Below are 22,471 nucleotides of genomic sequence, written 5' to 3' on the forward strand. Positions count from 1 at the left end.
AACTACATTTTTGCTCCTTTTCATATGGGGAGAGTGCTGCTTTCTTACAAGCATGAAATTAAACCTCTTAAACTTAATTGGACAGTATCTGTATTTACATGTGTTCATAATGTTGCAAGCTGGCTGTGAGTGGAATCAGATGAATTCTCTGACTGATTTTAGACTTGCCATGATTAATGGTAAGCATTTAAAGCATCAAAATATGTTGATTAGTTTTAGCTCGAACATGCAGCTCCATTGGGAACCAATTGGCAGTCATAAATCATCATCTCTGGCATGCCAGAACAGAGAGATTAGAAGTAATCCATCCTAATGGTCCTGATGGTGCGTCAAAGATTTTCTGAATTTGCTTTGGATAGCACTTGTCTAAGCTGAAAGACATTTCTAAGATGCTAAAATGATGCCTTTTACGAAGTATTTAATCTCTTTCTGAGAAGATAAATTGAGATCAAAAAGGACCTGTAAGTTTTGACATAGAAGTAACTAGACAAATTAAATTTTCATTGATACAAGTGGAGGAAAATGTTAATAGAGTTTAATAAATAATGGAAGGTTATTGAAGAAACTAGCAGGGTCAGATTCATCTGAGAATCTTCTCTAATGAAGTAGAAAGAATCTTAAACTGTGAAGTAGTCTCCATTGTTTCAGTGGAGTGGCTGAGAGAAGTTAGGCTGATTTTTTGAAATACTCAATTTTCTACATCCACAAGTCATAGTACTAAGCTATTTAACATTTATCTTCTAATGAAATCAAAGGAATGAAGGATTTGTTTTATGGGTGCTACTTCCAGTTTGAAAAGTGTTGTGCTCTAGAGAACTTCAAAACTTTTAAATTTGTTTTCCTGCCTCCTATATGAATATTAAGAATTTGAATGACGAGAAACTTATTAATGGGTCATGTGTTGCATAAATCCTATTCTCTTTACACTATGTGTTTTCAGCTTGCTGTTTTCATACATGTTTTCACAGTTGTGGTAATGTCATAGTCACAGAATTTGCAACATGGAGTATTTCAGAAACATCTCAGAGTACACTGGAGTACTACAGTGGTCGTTTGTTCTGGATTAATAATCTTCAATTCATTACAACGCAAGAAGTCAATCAGAGCATTAGCATTCCCTTTTCAGAGCCAGCAAAGTTTGCAGCCTTCACGCTTGTTCATACATCACTTAAACCTTTGCCAGGTATATTATTTTCTTTACTGAACCCCCTCAGTAAGGGTATTCACTGTCAGCCTGTAATTCTCCACTCATAAAATTCTTTAGTCATTTGACGTAAGAACAACAGCAACTTATTAATAAGTATATCAGGCTATAGCTACATAATGTGCAATTAGAAAAGCTAATGGGTATAGCTAAAAAGAATACAAAATGTTGTTTTTCATAGACCCTTGTTTCTATTCAATGACATTTTACTTGACTACCCATCGCACCTTCATGTTTTAAATCAGGTTTGAAAATTCTACCTATTCCTCATGTTCTTTAAATTATTATTATATTTTTTCTTCTCATTATGGACAGGAAACTTTTCCTTTACACCAAAAGTGATTCCAAATTCAATACCAGAATCTTCCTTTAGGATTAAAGGAAACTCCTCAAGTTTTCACATCATTTGGAGTGCTTCCACAAATGTGGAATGGGGAACTGTCTTTTACTGCGTGGGATCAAAAGCTCTACAAGTGAGGATATTCATACAATCCCTCCATATTACCTACGTATATTACTGCCTCTAGTCACTCACATATCTATTTTTAAACAGAAACATAATTTGTTTCTTCTCCAGACTTTAGAAATTGGTCAAGCAATCAAACCAAAATGTAAATATAAAGCAAGCCATCCCATTTCCCCACCACTGAGGCCAGCACTGGAGAAATATGGGCTTAGCAGCAGCTCTGGACTAGCTTCTGGAGTGTGAAGTGCAAGCCGAGGAGCTCCCAGAGCCCAAAGATATGTGAGAAAGCCTTTCACAGCAACGCAAAGACAGAAGTGTCCTCTGAGCTACTAGTGGGACAGCCTTTGCCCAAATGTGAAACCTAGTCTTCACCCACACTTAAGTTTAGCACATTTGGTGAGCTGTATGTTAAATTCAAAGGGCAGATTGCTAGCAGATTGCTGTGCACTACAGTGCTACAGGAGTTGGAGAAACAATGATCACTCAAAGGAAGAGTAGCTCTGTCTTGGTTTTGTTGACCAGATTGGTGAGAAGAATTTGGAAAACTGAAGGTCTGTTTTGTTTCATTTCGTTTTGTTTCATTTCATTCACAGTCTTTGGAGAATGAACAGTGCCTCCAACCCCATAACCTGACAGTTCCATCCTACCAAGTTGATTGGCTGGAACCATTTGCACTCTTTGATTTTAGTGTGACGCCATACACATACTGGGGCAAGGCACCAACAACATCTGTATTCCTTCGAGCTCCTGAAGAAGGTACCGGAATTTCAAATCCCATTCCTAATCTGTATTGCATGCTGGGCCCAGGTCTATGTTAGCATATGGGACCCTGTCTAGAGAGAAATGAGGAGCTTTCAGGGCTCGTTGACCATAGGCAGAGTTGCAAGGACTTGTTCTTGCATATCTTTGGCAGTTATCTGTTGCACACATAAATGCACGCAGTTGCAGTAACAGAATTTGAAACAGCAAGTGCATGACAATATATCCACCAGGCACCTATGACTATGAGTAATAAAGAGAAACTGAGATTCATTATAGTGACCATCAAAGGCTGCATGTAATATATTAACCACTTATTAAGTTTTTAAGAAGTGTTATGCACTTTTTGCTTGTGTTTGGTTTTGATCTCAAGGAGGTCAAAGTTAAGGCAGCTAAGATATAGTGCTGAAAGACTGGTGCATTGAGAAAGCTTATGAGCTGCAGTAGATTTTGAAGTGGACAGGAGAGTGGATAGAGTTCATTCTATATTGTGAGAATTCTTGCAGTTTCACTGTTACCTATAGTATTTGACTAAATAGAAATGTCCCAATCTGAGACACAGAGTGCTGCTCATATAGCTCTTTTTTTTTTTCCTAAGCAAATTAAAAGCAGATACATACATGTTGATGAAAAACAGAAAGCAATTACCATGAAATTTTAAATACTCTTCCCTAACTTATACCTCACCACTTGCTATCTTTCTCTTTCAGCATTGAAGTTGTCAAGGCTCAAAACTAAAATAGTTATTTACAAGGTACAGATTGTGTTTCAATAGAAATACTTAATTCTGTGTTTATTTATTTATTTTTTTAATGCAGTTCCTTCAGCCCCTACAAACCCTAGAATATATGTGTTACATAATAACCTGCATGAAGGTGAAGAGAAAGTCCATGTGGAGTTCAGGTGGAACAAGCCTGAAAGGGACAATGGTGTACTAACACACTTCAGGGTTTACTATCAACTATTGTGTCAGAATGACACTGCTGACACTCTCATGGAGTGGAATGTGAGCAATGTCAAACCCAATGTGTTGCTCTTTTCTCTCACAGATGTGCTTCCCCACCTCACAGTAAGGTTTCAGGTATGAAAAATTACTGAGCTCATCTCAGATGTTATCTGTGCAGCTTCATGTGTTTGTCTAGGAGATTGTATTGGGCTTGGGGCAAGAGTTTGTGGTTTCTGCTTTTGGAACTGCTGATTCACTGACTCACCCTTGGATACCTGATTTAACCTTTCTATATGTTGTATTGTTCGTTACATAAGGTGGAAAACAATACTGCAATATTTTACAGGTTTGTTGAGGCCCAAAAGAAACTTTTCTAGAGGTCTCCCAAAGCCACTGCTAAAAGCTACAAGTTCAACACAGATTCTGCTGAGCTGGTGGAGGGTCACAGACCAGTAAAATAGAGCCACTAGATCAAGAAAAGTTTCACTGCGGGGGAAACACAAGGACTCACTTGATATCTGTAATAAGAGACTTCCATATTAAAACTTGCCAGGAGGTCATGTTTCCGTCATGATAAAAGAACACAGAATGTGTGCATGAAAAACAAGCTGGAAACATGAAAGCATGTAACAGGCCAGGTAGACAGGGGAGAACACCATGTTGGTTGCAACGTCAACCAACAGTAGGAAACTGCTCCAGCCTGGGCAAAGAAACAAGATTGTCTGGCTTTCTTTGAGCACCAATTGATACATGCAGCCTGAATTGCCGCTCTATGAGCCACAACTTAAAATTTTCTTCATAGCCATGGTCCAACCCTCAATGTAGCATTTGAATTGACCAACAGAGCAGAGCACATACATATATGTTCCTAGCTCAGCAGTCAGGGGATCTGGTTGTCTTTTTGTTGTTGATTGTGACTCTGCAGGCTCTCTAATGGAATATTTTATGCTGCTGTTTAACGTATGTAACAACCTCCTGTCTCACAGGTGCAAGCTTTCACCTCTGTGGGTCCAGGACCTTTGTCTGATATAGCACAGAGGAATTCATCAGGTATGGATGACTTAAATGCCCCTTCATGGTTTGTGTGTAATAGCTGGCAAACTCGACAGTACAAAAATTTGGTAATCTGATAAATAGTCTGACAATTGGGTGACGTTTGTTCCACCCTATGGTAGACACCACAGAGGAGATAGCTAGAGCAGATAGTTTGACAGGAAATTATTAACACATTTCTTTAGCTTAAATTTGTGGAATTTCAAGCCTTTTCTCAGAAGTAGGCGAGATTAACTCTTCTAGGCAGCACCAGCGTAGCACAGAACAGCAGTCTTTCATCTGTAGTCTGCATTCTACTATAGCAGTATAGGTCATTTGTAACTGGGCTAGGGATCGTAGGTTATTTCTAATTGGGCTGTGACAGGTAATTAAGAGAGCAAATCTATTTTTACTAGGCTTAAAGTTGCTGGGTAAGCATCCACAATGGCATTGAAAAATTCTTAGAAGTTTGCATGTGAAGACAAGAAGGCAACATCAATCTGTGCATGTCATTATTTTATTTATTTGATATGACATATGACCAAATATAATTTGTGTGGGGCCATCGTTTGTTTTTGTACTTGCTTTCATTATGAATGACTGCTATTGTCTAGAATGTTTGGTGTAAATTCTGCTGTGCCCTTTTCCTTCCAGATCTTTTCCCTGTCCCAACTCTTATAACTGTTTCTGCCAACAAGTTGTTTCTTACTGACATAGACAATAATCATACCATATGGGAACTTTTGGCAAAGACCAATATAAAGGACATCTGTTATACTGCTAATGATGACACAATGTACTATATCCTAGAAGACTCTCTTTTTCTTCTGAACATACAGACTACTTCAGTGTTTCAGGTATTCCTTTGTCCATTACCTTGCCTGAAGGAAATATATGGCCATTTTTGCTATTATTTTGGGTCTAATCATGTTTTTAAAGAAGTCAAAATTGCATGTTGAAAACAGAAGAAAGCAGCATGATGAACAAAGCTCATTTAATGGCAAAATGAAGTGGGGAAAACAGACCTGGAGAGATGCAATTTTCTTAATGACTGTTGGTTCATATGAGATGCTTATATGAAGTGGCCCTTTCTAACAGTGCAATACGAATATGTATAATATAATAAAATTTGGACTTCCAATTTTTTTTGTCATCAATAGTGATTGGAATAAGCCTGTGTATGCCATTGGTATAGTTTTCCTGTTAAACGTGTATGAGTTTACTGACATCTGCTTTGTTCATGAGACATTTCAACAAATATTTAATTTAAAATTCATACTATTAAGTACAAGAAATGTAATTTTTGTATGAAATGTATTTTAATTTAACTTGTTTTCTTTCTAATTTCAAGAAAACTGAATCAACATGGAGGGAATTATTAATATTAGTGAAACAACAGATTTTGTTTGTATAAAAATATTGGAACCTTCACTCCATGACATCTCTCTATATTTTGACTTCTATTTTCCAAGTAGTAATGACTTGGGAAACAAATCTGATTTCATAGTGTCCTAGCATTAGGTACGATAATTCTGCTCTTAAGCAGTTTTAATAATTTTTTTTAACCCTTAAGTTTTTCAAAGATGCATTTCTTCGCAATGTCACCGCCATCACAGTAGACTGGATTGCAAGACGCCTCTTTGTTGCCCTGAAAACATCATGGAATGAAACTCAAATATTTGCTATTGATGTGGAACTCAAGAAAAAGTCTTTACAAGCCTTGAACATACAACTGGGTAACCATAATTCAACTGTATCATCTCTGTTGTCGTATCCTCTCTTAAGGTAAGACATATATTGTTAATAACTTCTTTAAAATATATTTGAAACATGGTTTTCATGAAACATCAGCTCTTAAGGACCCAAAAGTACTTTTTATATGATTTTTTTTTCTTTTCATTGTGTAAGTCTCAGATATTTCTGTGTGTAATTCTGCTTATATACTGCTACTTGAGCTTGGACATATATCTAATTAAAAAAAAAAAAGTCTGTGTGAGTAAAAATTTCCAATGATACTTAAATCCTGGTAGGCTGTTCTGTTCAAGTGATGCAAATGGAAGTCAGCACCATGTAATCATTAACATAACATTATTGTAAACATTTATTCTGGAATAGTCTGTTATTGTGATCTTCTAATCAAAAATTTTCTTTGAACACCTAGAATCTCTCTGGAAGTATGCTTCTTTAGTTACACTGTTTGAAATATTTGGGAGGTTTGTAACTATATTCACTTACAGGACTGCATTTAGTCCAGACTGTTCAGATTGAAGTTTTTCTACTGTAAGCAATGCATTTTATTTGATAGCCGCTTGTACTGGATGGAAGAGCTTGATTATGGCAGCCGCATGTTTTATTACAATACTCTGAATAACACTGTGCAACACATTTTGGGATACATATCAGTGGAAGAACAAATGAGGAACTACTGCAGCTGTAACGTGACAGAAGCAGAACTAGGAAGACCTATGAGTATAGATGTGTCTGACTCCAAGAACCCTCAGCTGCTCTTTATCAGAGGAAGAGATGAAATATGGGCCTCAGATGTGGATGGTTGCCATTGTTGGAGAGTTACCAGAATACCAAATTTTCAAGGTCTGAGTGCTCTGTTATGTTTCTAGGTAGTTTGTGATTAGTTCTGTTTCTTACACTAACAATGATAATTTCAGTAAAATAGTATTCATGAAGTACTTTCCTTATAATATTGATTTATCGGTAGGCAAGATCAACAAAAATTGTGTTCTATGTTTTCAATTGTGTACCCTGTTGATAGTAACCAGGAGAAAAAGCAGTGTGAGGATATTTACTGATGCAAGCATGCATTCTAGTAAGATGTCAGTAGAATGGAGATACTACAGCCTCACACACTACTTGTCAACAGATTTCACTTACAGTATTAAGACACTGTTTTGTTGGGGTTTAATATTAGATACACCTATTACAGCTTATCTCAATGAAAAGTTACCATACCATCTTAGGTCATATCTGAAAGTGGCACTGAACACGTCAGTATTAGATGTGGGGAGGGTACTTCATATACGTAGAGTCTTGTATGACAGCTTATCTATGTTTCACTTATTGTATTAACATTTAATTGTGGTTGCTCAGTTTTCAGCTCAGTTCTGCAATAGTGCTGGTAAAGCTGTCCTTTTACCAAAGGAGCTGCCTTAGCTGCCTTGTTCCTGGGAGAGGGCAAAAGAGTGTTTTTAATCTTGGAAAAATGACAAAAGTTTCTTTGGACAGCTCTTGCTCTTGTTTTCTTTTTTCTTTTCTTTTTTTTAAAACAAAACAAAAACAAAAACAAAAAAAAAAAACATTAAAATAACAGAATTGCAGTTCTCATGACTAAGGATAATAAAAAGCCCCCAAATCTACACTTGTAAAGAGAAATACCAAAGTGTCTCAGCTTCATGAGACCTATTGGCATATATCAGAAACCTCTTTTCCAGGGAAAGTCTTTGAAATTACGGTGTGGCTGAGATACTGACCCATATTGATTCAATGTGAATAAAAGCATCCATCTGCTCTTGTAAAATTGTCTGCTCAGTGTTTATGCTGAAGCATAACTCTACAACGTTTTCTTACAGATAAGAAAATTGGCAGCTTGACTGTAGATAAACAGTTTTTATATTGGAGCATTGAAACGAAGAAATACACTGAAATTTATCTAGCAAATAAAGAAACCACAAGACTCTCTCTTCAAATGAAAGCAAATCATGAGCTGAAAATTTTAGCCTACAGCACAGCACTGCAATCATATCCAGGTAGTGGGGATTTGGGTTGTTCTGTAAATGTAATAAATCTATTTCAGGGCTTGTAGTTGAGTTGCAGATTATGCTATATATACTTAGGTAAAATATGCTTTATGGATTCAGATACCTTGTAGAAGGAAACAATTCACTGTATACGTATTTAAAAGGATGGAAATAACAACTGGCCATGTGTTGCATGGAAGTTCATGATGGTGTAAATATCGCCCGTGTTTCAATGTCTCAGGGTGGAAATACCTGTTTTCAAAGTTGTGTTGAACCTAGAGATTTAGAAAAGGTGGTGAACATTAAAACACAGAAAAAGAGCAAGCACAGTGTCCTGAAGATGGTCTGTAGCCACAAGGTGTTGTTGCAAGAGTTTGTTAATGATCCCTGTTATGACACAGATTTCTGCTGTTTTTCGTAAGTATGCAAAGCTGAAAATAAATGTATGTGCTTCCAAAGACAAACAGATAAGACTTCCACTTATTAAAGTGATTTATAAAGAAGTGCCTGAGAGGCAATTACAGCTTACATGCTAGTAGTCTCAGGCTTCACTTACAACTCCTAATGTTTCAAACAATTCTGGAGTGATAATGAAAAAAAGAAAAATTAGTTTCAATACAAATCCGGGATTCATCATAGATATAGGGATTATACTTGCAAGTGTAGATGTTTAGAACAGCTACTAGCATGATGAATATATTAAAATAATACTTTAACTTAATTTTTACATAAAAATCTGAGAGAATATTACAGGAATCTGAGAGAATATAAAAGAGAATATTTTAATGGGATGGAATTCTTTGGAATGAAAGAATTTCATGCAGTTTTGGGTAGCTAGCAGAGTTTCTCCTGAGTATAGCTGCTCTGACCAGCATCCAGGCTATTCTCATCAGAACTTTGGGCAAGTTTATTCACGAGGTCTGTGTGGGCTTGGCATTGCTGCAGGAGCTTGGTTTGGCCCTGGTACAAAATGTACCAATCCCTCTCCTGAGGGAATGGGCTCCCTGTAAGAGCCCTAGGCTTACGTAGTGCAGAAAGGGAACAACTTAAGTCCAAAGGGATTGTTTCTACCCAAAGATCCCCACAGAGGTCTTCTTATTGGAGACTGGACTTCTGCAAGTGCATTTAGAGGAACACACAGATATGGGATTTAAGGAAAGGAAAAAAAAAGAAGTAAAAAAAATCAATGCACAGAATTATTTGCAGAAGTTTAAGATAAAAGGAAATGAAATTATTAAATTAAGAAAAAAAAATATTTTTTGTACTGAAAGCAAATGGGGTGTATATGAAACAGTGATGTTTGCAAAGACCAGCTGTGTTGACTGACATGCTTTTTTTTTTTTTTAATTTAGTGATGTGTTCAAGTAGCACTGTTACTTTCCTTTCATTCTAACCTATTTAATTGCCATCCAGAGAGGTGATGTCAGTTGATCATTTAACACATCAGAAATACTCAGTGAAAATTATCGTCCTGTCACAGATTCTGTGAGAGAATGATTTCTCTGCTGGGTTAGGAGGAAAGGGACTGAATATGCAGTGAAGGATTTTTTGTCAGGGTAAACACGTTTCTATGGAACTGCCTGACAGAAATTTTAGTTCTGAAAATGACTCAGATCTTTATTCCACCTGGGATTTTTCCCATGAGAGTTTTACTACTCTAAGAAAATATAAATTGTCAAAGACTCAACATTACATTTACTTCTATCAAACAGGCTTTCTGATTCTCCCTCCCTTATGTGCATGAGCCTGCCTTTGGCAGGAATAGCAGGGTTGCTCATTTAGGGAGAAAAGATCTTAACAATGTGGTCAGTTGTTCTGGCCAAAGGGCAAACACTTGTCCTTGCACCATCTTTTCCTTCTTGGCAGCAAGTCACATATTTTAAATATGTTTTTTTTTTTTTTTTTTTAATATATCAAATGGTAAGGTGTATTTTTTTTACATTTTTTGTATACTATCATTGAGTATTTTTCTATTGTTTTCTCCTTAGAGACCACTTTTTTCCTTCCAAAACTTGTCATTCCATTCCCTGTTATTACAATGAACTTTACAAGCGAGAAGCTGATTGGAAGAAAAGAGAGATTTCATTGTGAGGGAAAGTTACTTTCTACTCTGCCTATCTGCCTTTTCTGTGACAAGCAAGTTCAGACTCATCAGTGTATACTACCCTCATTAGCATAGCAACTAAGGTGTGGATTTCCAGGTGTGGATTTTCTTTAGATACCTAAAGAATAGCCTAAATACTTTAAGAGCTCAGATCTTATCAAAGATAAACAAGCCTTTACTTTGGTGACTGCTATCTTTGTGTCTATGAAAGTAATTAAATATAACATATGCAAGTGGTAATTTATTCTGTTTTTATTTGTGAAAGCAAAGAGAATACTTTGTGCTTATGCTTTCTCATATGAATCATGGTAGGATCCCGTGAAAATTTGGATTAGTCCAATAGTAATTGTTTATTTATATTTTTTGATGTCTTTCTTAGATAAGTGTTGCTTGATTCCATTGCTAGACACTGAGAAACCTTCTATCCTTGATACAACGAACACCAGTCTTACATTAAGCTTGCCATCTGTCACACCACAGCAGCTATGCCCTGGCATATCCCAGCCTACACCAACATATCTGGTATTTCTCAGAGAAATGACTAACAACACCAGGAACTCATCCTACCATTTGTCTACTCTACAGCAAAAAACATTGGTATGGGTCTTTTGGAACAAAAATACATCTGCTATCATATATGAACAGGGCATGATATCACTTCTAATCATTTTATAAACCAGTCTGTAACTTTCTAGCAGAGAGTTTTTCCACTTCTACATATCCCATAGCAAATACCAATCAGAAATTAGAATTACTAAGTGTTAGATACCTTAGCTTTTCTTTGTACAAGTACTCCTCTACCTTTTACCATGTCCTTGCTAAAATCCTGTTGGGACTAGATGATCTTTAAGGTCCCTACCAACCCAAACCATTCTATGATTCTTTGATTCATTAACAGATAATTGGTGTGACATGAGTCTTTTCTAACAATACATATTTGTTATCTGATTTCTAATCACAGGAATTTCAGGGACCTATAGATGTCATAGACAACCTACAGCCATTTTCAAGTTATGTCATACAAGTTGCAGTGAAAAACTACTATTCAGATCATGAAGAGCTGGCCATGGGAAAGGAAACAATTGGCAAAACTCTATATGGAGGTTTGTTTCACATTTTATTCTAGTTCTGAATAGAATTTTCATCTCATTTAAAGAAATGTGTGTGTTTGGTTTGCAAATCAGAAAGTAGAGAAATTTTCTGCTCAAAATGTAACCTGTCTAGATCTTCAGAAGAATTTGGAGACCAAACCTGATGAATCCGTAAAAGTCATAATGTGTATGCTCTTTAATGTTTTTACTTATTGGCTTCCTGTGGAAAGATAAACTATGGTTAAAATGACTAAGCCGTTGCAGTTTCTGCCTTAGACCACATTTTCAATAAGTTTTGTTTGAGTGTATATACAAATATATATATTTAAATGTGTGTTAGATATGCAGCATTAAGATTTTTTCCCTTGGATTGACATTGTTCTCATAATTACTGTTTCTTAGGGCAATGCAGAATTGTTTTATTGTAAATCAGGCTAAAGAGACAGCACTTCATTTTTACTTCTCTTTGTCCAAGTGCCAATAGCATCTCTTCAGTAGGTTGTAAAAATTTTGATGTGCCCTTCTCAGTCCCTTTCATATTAGAAGGAGAAAGCTAGAATAGTGCTTTTGACTTGTGCATTCACTGTGCCATTTAGAGTAGAGAGATGACTTGTTAGGGATTAGCTAAAATAAATAAATAAATACATCTGTCAATTTCTCTAATTATGGCAGAAGACTGCTAAGAAACTTGAGTGGGAGAGGTCAGTTGAGGGACAGTTGATGGGTGAAGGCAAGAGCCTAAGATATGATGACTAGGCAGCTAAAAGTAGTTTTACTGAAGCACAGCTATCTCTGTGCTGTGTGATGAGGTGTGACCCACTGATGCGTTGGGAGAGGACAGGGCCATGAACTTGTAGCAGTGTCTAAGGGAGCAGGTAACTACAGCCTAGAAAAAGATGACGGGAGCACAGCTCCCTTTCTGGAAAAGCATGAAGCATTCACAAGATGACAGGCCAAGGCTGCATTTGGGAAAACCTGCACAGTGCTCTCCCTAAGAGACAAGACAGTGAAAGTGAAAGGTGTATTTTGTTTTAAAGGTTTTCCCCTAAGTGCAAAGTTACTTTTGAAAGAAGAATGAGAAATTAAAGTAAAGAGAAAAGAGAGTGGTCAAGAATGGCTAATGTATATATAGCTTGTTATTCAGTCTGGTTTTTTTTTATTATTTCAGAGCTGGGCCTGTGCTTCTGTAGTGTGTCTAGTTTATGAAGTCAGTATTCACCTCACATAATATATTTGTGTATTAGCTGATAGTGAGCTCAAGAAATTTTAAGTGTTTAAGTTAACATCTCCTCCACTTCCTGCTTTGAGTGTGGGATTTTGCAAGTTTCCCTTTCTACTGACATACTCCAAAGGACCATCTGTCAGTCACTTCAGTGCTCTCTTAGATAACTGTCATGTTAAATACATTTATTTTATTTAGGACACATCCTTCAGAAGAGGAAATGAGGGATTTCCTTAACACTTCTGCTGTTGATCTGTGGACTGGTTTACATTATGGGGAATCTATGACTACTCAGCAAATGCTAATTATTCAGCTGCAGGTAGCAAGATACCATTTTGCCTGATCACTAGCACATATCGTACTGTGTCTTTTCCTCACTTTCTCGCATATATTGCCCTTTACTTTCATAGTTACCCTCTCCACCTTGTTCTGGAGTTCCCAGTTCAGAACAGTGATCTGGTTCTGCCTTAGCTCCCTATCTAAAAAGAAAAAAACAATACTGTTTTTGTTGGTGGATTTAGACTCTGATTTGAGTGCAAACATACCAACTGCTTATCTTGTCATAGCTGATGAAATGTAGGACATGGCATAGGGAAGAAACTCAACTCCACTGCACTTTAATGTAGATGGGGGTCTTGCCTCCATTTGCCTTGGTACCAAAATTGCCCAAAAGCCTTCCTCAAATGCCAAAAGGGCAACTGAGATTTATAGGGAGACAGTTTAAGCTTTCCTTTTCTTTGATAACCTTACTAGTCTGAGCTAGATGTGTGCTATAGTTTGAAATACCTTAATCAGGGCAGGAAAATGCTTCTGCCCACCCCCTATATCACTCTCTCTGTTTGCACTGTTGCACAGCTACAGTCCTAATTTCCCTGAAGCTCTTGTCAAGTCCCAGAAAGAAGAAGTGAAACAAGAGTTGGAGGCATGTTGCCACTCTTCTTTTGGGTACCAGACCTGCTATACTTTGGAAGTTATCTTTCAACCCTGCTATTTTTTTTATCACTTAATTGTATTTCTCGTTGTCTGAAGCATCACGCAAATAGGATCACACCCATTTTAGATGTCTGAATACTGTTAGCATATCTCTAAGTAGTCCATTGCAGAAGGTAAGAAAAGCTGACCAATGATCAGTGGATTTCAGTTCTTTGCAGGGGAATCCACTGTAAAATTTGTATGACCCAGTGATTGAATAAGATTGAATATTATTGAGATGTGGCAGGAATTCACACTTCTGCTCCTTTGTGTGGTAAACTGAGCCATCCTACAGCAATGTACTCACTTTCCATGGAGGAACATAAAGGTAGAATATGAAATGGGAGACTGGGTTGCACCACTGAAATGGAATTTTTCAGGCTCAAGTCAAATGAAACATGAAACTCAGAACAGGCTTCTCTAGTTGGGGCAAAATAAAACAGTACGACCAAAGCAAAATAAAGTCATAGAACAAAACAAACAAACAAACATATCCCAAAGTCTGAGCATTTTAATAGGTATTTTTATCAACATTCTGATCTTTTCACAGTTTGTTGAAAATTTTCCAACTGTCTGTAACTAGAATGTGTATGTGTCCCAGCACCTATGTTCTCAATTTCATGAATGTAACTGCTAGTTTAAATTGTAATCAGATGCTACTAAAGCCACTTGAAGTGTGCATGCTATTTCACACCTCTGAAGCTGCGTGCATTCCCTCTGTCTTTCCCTCAATTCTGTAATGAAATGAAAGAAACTTGGATTAATCTTTACTTTTAAACAAACAGTAAGATAGAGGGAATGAAAAAAAAAAAAGAACAACTTGGAAAAATAAATGCATTGCTCTTGCCACAGAGTGTCACTCTTCCTCCATATATCTTTTATGTAGTGAAACAAGAAATTTCTCTTCCTTACTACTGCAGCTTCTGCACATTTCACTTAAATAACCTGCAGTCTTGCTGTCAACATATAATTTATAGCATACATTCTCATTATTCAGATATGTTGGAGACCTAGATAGTGTAGCAAATTTTAGCTTTTTACCTATCTAGAAAGTTCAATAGAAAAAAAAAATAATGTGGAGTTGGGGCATTCCATATACCAGTTCAAAGTTTGTTATCTCAAAGATTCAAAGGAATAGTTGATTTTTTTCCAAAACAGTTAGTGAGTAACCAGCTGGCATGGACAACAGACCTACAACAACCCAGTTTCTTATTTACATAGCTCAGTCAGAGCATGTATTTCTGAGCAAAACTGTAAATTATGGCAAGCAATGCTTAGGAAATAGAATTTTCTGCTAGCTTCTTTTTCGTGCAGAGCCTACATAACAAGCCATTTTGCTGAATATATCTAACTTCCAAGTTTGTTCTTGGAATCTCAAAGCATCTGTCAAAATAAACAAAAAATCTATTTAATTGTGATATTCTAAACTGGACAAAACAAAGAACTGAGGAATATATGGATTGATGAAAAATGAGCTAGGGGGGGCTTTTTTTATCTAATAGCCCTTTCAATTCCATCATGCTTACATGGTGTATTTGCAAATATTTTGATTTTTTTTTTTTTTGTAAGTTCCTTACTGGCAGTCCAGAATACAGTATTTCTGTTCACCACAGAAAATGGATTTAGCGCATCTCCAAAATTTAGAAAGTTTATTCCATTAGGTGGGTATGCAGTGTTTTACTATGTTGTTATCTATCTTCTTTTGACTTACCACTAACAGTGATATCTTAGGTGAATTTAAGCTCTCTGTCAAAGGCCAGACTCATGATATATGAGATGTCCTGAGTTTAATGATTTCTTTTAAAGAAAGGAGAATACATAGAAGCTATGCAACAACTTAATTTTTCTAGAGGTTTTGGTATAAAATGAAACTTTTACTTCTAACTTTTAGATCAGAAAAAAATAAATCAGTTTCACACTATGTTGGAACTGCACAACTTTTAGAGCCCAACCTGCACAATTTAATTCATCTTTGAATGTGTCTTTTAACTAGTATTGCAAGATATTTTCAAATTTGGGTTTTTATTTAAGACTTTTCTGTTCAAAAAAAAAGACTTTCCAATTGGGGTAGTGCATAAGTACTTTTTAGTGTATATCCAAATAAACATCATCACAAACTCACATCTGATACTTTGATTAGTAAACTAGAAGAAAGCAGTTTTGTGATATGACTATAAAGGTAGAGATATAGGACAGCAGTTTTTTTTTTTTTTTTTTTTTTTCTTACTTACATGGTACAACAGCCAAGGATATTACCATGTTCACATACTTATTTGTTTTCCTTCGTCAGTGACATTTCTTTATTTCTCTAAAAATAAAACAAACAAAAAACCTCTAGTCTGATCGATATTTAAAAGTAGATACATTTTTCTTTTTGTTTCAGTACCAGAGGCAGTTGATTCCATTAAGGCAGTCGTTTTGTCTGATACCACTATCGACCTATCTTGGAGAGAACCTCTGAAGCCAAATGGACCTCTGGAATCCATCCGCTATCAAATCTCTGTCAATTTTTTATCTCCTGTCCCAGCCACACCCTTACGAAAAAGTGAATTTCCAAATGGGACACTTGCTTGGTCTGTCAGTGGACTCCAGTCCGGAACAAACAATTTATTCAAGGTATAATGATAAACAGTATAATCACAACCTGTTTGTTTACTAACCTGCAAATTGATAGATCGCTCTTCTATAAATCTATATGTGTGTTTTGAAAATATGAATTCAAAACTTGGCAGACTTCTCTCAGTCCTTTACTCTTCTGATTAAGGAAAATTGAGTATAACAGCTTATTCCTACATGGGTTTATCAGGTGAAATCCTTAAAACTGAGATCTTTTTTATTTGGGGACCATATCACAGCTCTCAAAAGTAAATAGGAGTTTCTGCTGTAATCCTGCTGTAATTGCTCTGACAGTTGCTGGAATTGCTCTGAACATGCTAAAAGAGGGTCAACTGATGGAAAACCTCTGTTCTCCAAGAAGGGGGCCTAGAACTGTGGCCTAATTGTAAAATGCTAGGTGTGCAATAAACAAGGCTATGCAAGTGCAAATAGGTCACAGTCAAATGATTAAGTTTTTTTCTTAGGAAAGCAAAAGGTCTGAAAATTTCGATACAGGGGAACTCTATATTGTTATTATTAATAGCAGGCTTAGCCATTTCACCAGTTGCTGTTTTTAACAAATTTTCTAACAAATAGTTTTTCCTTAGGCAAAAAAAAAATATATATTTTTCCCTTAGTCCAATGAAACAAAAAAGTATATGATAGGTTCATGGAGATATAAGTGATGATTGAATTAATAGCTGACAGAGCATAATGCTGATTCTGTTTTGCAGCAGTCACCTTTTAAAATAACAGCATATTATATAGCTTGCTTGCAAGCTTCACAACAAAACCAAGATATCAATGTGGACCCTTTAAAAAATGCAGAAGACTAACTATGACTATAACTTAAAAATGCAAGCATGGGCTTTGCTCTTTGGAGGACTTTTAAGAAAATTTCTGTAGACAAGAATATTGAAGGGTGGTTGCAAACCATCTGATTTTGGATTTTGTTGGCATATGATGCTATCAGTACAATAGAAAAAATAGTTGTTTCCACTGTCTAGGCAAGTCACAGATAGAGGAAGATCCAGGTTTTTCAACTACCAATTTGAAGCAGAAAGTTTTAGAGGAATATTGAAAATATAATAACAGGTCTGCCCCAGGATGACTAGCAGAATGGGATATCCACCCATCAGCTGCTGCAGTTCATGTGTACTCCCATATCAACATCACATGAAAACTTTCGTGGCTTGTGTGGTTATGGTGTCAGACTCAGGCAGACAGGTTGTGTGGGCAACTGGGGCAGGGGGAACAGCCTCCTGAAGTATTGTCAGTATTATCTGCCTGAGCACATGTCACTGCCGTAAGAATAAGAGAAAAGAATAGTTTAATGTGGTGATACAACCAAGAAAATGTAGGAAGAATACGTTGCAGTATCTAGTATTTTTTAATTTATTTTTTGAGGAACAGGAGACCTATATCTAGGTATTTAACACAATAGCATGAAACTAAATGTAGTACAATATATTTGAAGGAAAGATCAGCTTAAATAATATTTTTAAATGTTAGGTGTATTTAAAACATCAAGGATCTGTTTAAAAATTGTCTGTGAACATGCAAGATTATCTTCTATAATTTTTGGAAGGGAGGAAGTCCCGTTGAATTAGCAAAAAGAAAATGTCATGGCTAGCTTCAAAAAGGAAATTATAGACCACTTTGTGTAACTTCAGTACCTGAATGCATTATTATGTATATTTTCAGTAGGATTACATTAGGACAAAATGATAAATAGTTGGTATACAAGCAACTAGAGGAAAATAGGAGAATAAAAATGTCCGGTGTGAGTTCATAAGAACAAAACATACTGCTTCTTCCTTTACAGAAGACAATTTTAGGTTAAAAGGAAGAGAATAAATGATGTACCTGGACAATAGGATTATCATCAGAGAGACATTTTAGAAGTCAGCCAAGTACATGTTGTCTGCAGAATTCACACTGCAGAATCCATCACAAATGCAGTTAGTTAGAGTGGTTTTCAGAGTTCACCCTTGGCCTACGAGAACGTTCAGCTGATGGCTGGAGGGTATCTGTTCTGTCCTAAATTTTATTTTGTGCTTTTTTTAATAATTTGGGTAGTATAATGAGGAATACACATATATACATACACATATAAACCTATGTGAACGTATGTAAGTATGCATACCCAAACATATGTCATATTTAGTTGTGGTTTACTGGAAGACATTGTACTAAGGCACATTCTCACCTCGTGTTTTTGTGGTTGTAGAACACTGACCAGCATGTGCACATATAACGTCTGCATGCTGGTGTAAAAGCCTATGGAATTAGGAAAGGTCTAAAAAGAGAAGAGTCTTGGTAGAAAGATGGAATGAGAAACTCAAAAGAGACTCTGAGGAGGGGGACTCTAGAAACCATGAACTTCCGGCCTGAAGATTTGTAATGCTGAAGCTGTGGAACTCAAAATGTTTCATCCCATATTGCCTGAATATTTTGTTGATTGAAAACAGCTATTCTTCCAAACATTTTGAGTTGCTAAAGCTACCTTTTCCACCTGGTCTGGTACTGTGCAGTTCATTTCTTTCCTTACTAGGTTCTTGCTTTTCATCCCAATGAGAACTGGTTTTCTGAAAGTGTCCCTGTTACTGCAAAAACTTTTGAGACTCCACCTGCACCTGTCAACATATTCCCCAGAAATACCAGTTTCCAGCTAGAATGGCAAGCTCCTCTGCATGTCAATGGAACCAGCTTTTGGTTTGAGCTGCGTAAGGTAAAAATACTCCTGAGTTTTTTTTTTTTCCCAGTTCAAACTTAACACACTTTTCTCCTCGTGAGTGAGACAGGGTGGCAGGACATCTACGAAGAATCTCAGCGGTTAATTTGGGCATGGTGACGTCAGTCTTAGTGACTCAGAAGGGGCAGGATGGAGGCTGCATTTGCCAGGAACAAGGGGGAGTGCAGCTGCAGCATTCAATACTCCACAGTGCCAAAGGACATCCTGGATGACCCCACCAGAATTCCTCCTGGGTCTCCTGTTTCAGTATAGTCCCCTCCCTCTTTCCTCACTGCCCTCCCCCAGCCTTGCTGGTAGTTACAAATGGTATGTCCACTCTGCACAAGAAGGTAAAGAAAAGGATTTTCAGCACTAAATGTCAGTTACAACCTGGTATATGCATTTTATTTTCCTGTTACAGAGGTTAGGAGAAAATGCTGAAGAGAAAAACAGGCCTGGTTGTGCAGACTGGTGAAGTGCTGCAGTGACAGCAGCATGGATGGAAGGTTCAGGTTTTAATTTCTGGACCACTGGACACAGAAAATGTCATGTGTTAATCTGGATCACATAGACTCCTTAATATAGATAAACAGATCCATTAGGCCTACACCAGACATTTCCGATATGCCCTAAAACAAACGTCATAACACAATTCAACTAAACTGTCTCTTTCAATTGCATCGTGGCAAGCTGAACTCACGGGCATGTCACCACAGTGATCCAGAAATATAAGCTGCACAGAGATAAGCAAGGGGAAGGTTCCTTTTGGCTGTGCAAAGGGGTCACTTAATCTGTTGTCCTTTATGGCTGCCAAGATTTGTAGGTCTGAAAACAAAGAAAAAAATTAGTTTTTGTGTCCTTGGTCTCTAAGAAGACGAAGTCCTGTAGTTGAAACAACACATACATGATCTCTCCCCTGTGATATTAAAAGGTGGTAAAGTAGTTAATATATCCAGAGATGGACATACTTTCAATAGAGCAAGAATGTTGACCATGATGATATTTTATTTTTCTAGTGGCAAACAAAAAATGACTGGTTTTCTCCTGCAAGCACTACATGCAGCACCGCAGGTCTTATTTACACATGTAATCTCACAGGAACTCTTCCTTCTACCAACTATCTTGTAAGAGTGACAGTAGTATATGTTACGGGAGTGAAAAGTACTTCCTCTTCAACAATCTTTAAAACTACAGGTAAGAACATAGTGTAGAATAACAAGATTCTAAGACTGTTTTTAGGACATGAATAATCAAACAATATTTTGAAAAGCAGGCTTTTCTTTTATACTAAGAGCCAATAGTTTTGTGTGTTTGAAAAATAAATAACAACATACCATCTCCACAAAAATAATGTGAGAAAGAAATTAAGGTTTACTTTCAAGTGGAGCACAGGAAAAGAGCAAGGGAAATTGAAACGAAATATCTATATACATGTGAACTCACAGTTACTTGTGAAAGGCTGCATGAGAGCGAAAAATTTGAAATTTGGACATCACAAAGAGAAAGCCAAAGATTCATTCTCCATGGGGATTATTAATCTAGATCCTTGGTCCGCTTAAAAGTACAAATAGCCATGGACATGTCCAAATTTTGTTCCATGTCTGTTAGCTCTTTGTCTTGGTATACATGTTTTAAGTGTTCTGTTTCTTCCCTGTTTGGTCAAAGCTGGTGTTCCAAGTAAGCCAGGAACCCCCAAAAGAGCAGAAAACACTAAAAACTCTGTACAGTGGGAAAAGGCTGAAGACAATGGAAGCAACCTGACCTACTACATCTTAGAAAGCAGGTAAGCCATGTGTGCAGGCACTCTTCACCTAGGGAGCAGCCCAGAACAAACCTGGGTAAGCAGGGGGAGGTTTTCCTAGCAGTTGTGTCTGGCTGTTCCAGCTATATGCACATCGTGCAATTTGGGTGCCAAAGATGCTATAGTCACCAACTTCCCTCCAAGGAAGCACTGGAGTGTTGTTCATCCACAGGTCAGGGAAAATTTCTGTCTACCTCTGAGAGAAGAGGGCAACCAAAAGCGATGTGAACGAGGTCCATGACAAGCAGCAGGTATTCTGGACGTGTGCTCTCCCTGCTGAGAGGCAGACACATCCTCCCTGCAGTACCTGGCTGTGAAAGCTGCATGTTGTGAAGACGAGGGTGATGGGGTGGCTACAGAAAGCCCATGAAAAACAGAGAGTAGGATGGCTACTCTGCCACTGTCAGACAACTCACATGGTCTGCAAGCCTGTGTCTTGGGAAATTAGGGTAGCAGTCATGAGCTAGGCCTGCTCATGCCTCAACTTTGGTATGCTAGCTAAGAAATAAGTTTTGAGTTGCCCTTTGAGCCCAAACCAATATGGAGATTTTGGAAAATCCCTCGGAGTTGATTGTTTGTCTTTTTAAAATTATCTTTGCTTGGGCTTTTGCACAAACTAAGAGCAAAAGTATGAAATTTCTGAACTGACTAGCACTTGTTGTTTTCTCCATTTTGAGTATCCAACTTGAGACAATTTAATTTGTTCTGATTTTTCAGAAGACTTACAGGGTTGTGTTAAAATTAGGCTTCATCACTCTTTTTGAAACTGGACAATTTGAAGTATGCCTGATACAGCTAATCATTTTTGGAAATATGGATCTGAGATCTCAAGGGCTTTCAGTTTGGTCCTGGTGGGAAGAGTGAAATGTCAATGATACAAATAGTTGTTCCCATAAGATCTCTTCCTTGGGTAATACAAGTAGCCATCGTTTCCATAAATTTCTAGGAAACATAGAAGAAAATATACACTAGCAAAATTTCCAGACCAATGCTGAAATACAGGGATGTATCCATATATATATATTTGGATATATATTGTTGATTAGAAGACTCAGAAATACTTTCAAATCTGAATTTTCAAGCATTTAGTAAATATTCTCAGCTAAAACATACGTAGAAATGTCTTAGCATTCAAAGGGCCCATAGAAAGCTGTTATAAAGTTGCCAAAAGGAATCATAAGCTATTCCCACCAACATGGGATGACTAGATAATTTTTATAGTGCTCTGTCAGCAAATACAGATGGTCTGGACTATACATGTAAAACTCATTAGGCATCCACAGAGTGTTAATTCACACTTATTCCTGCACTAGCATTGTCAAGGTTGTATGGATGGGTTAGAGTATATTGCTGAGGGCAGTGACTTTGAAATTTCTAATTTTTTTGACCATGACTCTGGAGAGGTCTGTTTAAGGCAGTCAATGCAAGGCTTAATTTAGGCACTATTTAAAACTAAAGAGGTTCCATTTGCTGAGATATTCCTATAATGTTTTAAATGAGCAGTGATAGAGGGAAGCAAGGTTTTAAACTCAGCTAGTATTTATTTTTCCTCAGTTAACTTGGTGCTTATGAAAGTTAAGGACTAACAGCGCTGTGGAGTTGAGCATACTTTACTTATATAAGTTTTCACCCAGACATATTTTCCTGGTGCTGTAAGCTTCCATATAGTTCTGTGAGTGTACATCAGCACTGACCTGCATGCTATGAGACCACAATAATTTTGATATGCCAGCAGCCACATTGTACCTGGCTTGCTTTGGATGGGAAAAGAAAGGACAGTCTCTTGGCCTGTG

At 37.0% G+C, this 22,471-nt stretch overlaps 1 protein-coding gene across 4 annotated transcripts in view; it reads left to right on the plus strand.

Moving 5' to 3' along the window:
- Window positions 1-22,471, plus strand: part of ROS1 (ROS proto-oncogene 1, receptor tyrosine kinase) — an 82,180-nt gene that overhangs the window by 32,139 nt on the left and 27,570 nt on the right. For 3 of the 4 annotated variants that reach the window (XR_007163868.2, XM_048065591.2, XM_048065593.2), the window contains 15 exons: window positions 969-1,183; window positions 1,520-1,677; window positions 2,264-2,426; window positions 3,248-3,510; window positions 4,362-4,425; window positions 5,062-5,264; window positions 5,981-6,192; window positions 6,713-6,999; window positions 7,992-8,168; window positions 10,643-10,860; window positions 11,225-11,366; window positions 15,932-16,164; window positions 18,698-18,874; window positions 19,894-20,071; window positions 20,543-20,660. Coding sequence is in view for 3 of the 4 variants with exons in the window: in XM_048065591.2 (XP_047921548.2) it covers window positions 969-1,183; window positions 1,520-1,677; window positions 2,264-2,426; window positions 3,248-3,510; window positions 4,362-4,425; window positions 5,062-5,264; window positions 5,981-6,192; window positions 6,713-6,999; window positions 7,992-8,168; window positions 10,643-10,860; window positions 11,225-11,366; window positions 15,932-16,164; window positions 18,698-18,874; window positions 19,894-20,071; window positions 20,543-20,660 (2,808 nt within the window). In the remaining variant the exon portion in view is untranslated. The remainder of the gene's footprint in view (window positions 1-968; window positions 1,184-1,519; window positions 1,678-2,263; window positions 2,427-3,247; window positions 3,511-4,361; window positions 4,426-5,061; window positions 5,265-5,980; window positions 6,193-6,712; window positions 7,000-7,991; window positions 8,169-10,642; window positions 10,861-11,224; window positions 11,367-15,931; window positions 16,165-18,697; window positions 18,875-19,893; window positions 20,072-20,542; window positions 20,661-22,471) is intronic. The other variant, XM_066994381.1, reaches the window with a different exon arrangement.

The sequence above is a fragment of the Anser cygnoides genome, chromosome 3 (genome assembly GCF_040182565.1).
Source record: "Anser cygnoides isolate HZ-2024a breed goose chromosome 3, Taihu_goose_T2T_genome, whole genome shotgun sequence".
NCBI lineage: Eukaryota > Metazoa > Chordata > Aves > Anseriformes > Anatidae > Anser > Anser cygnoides.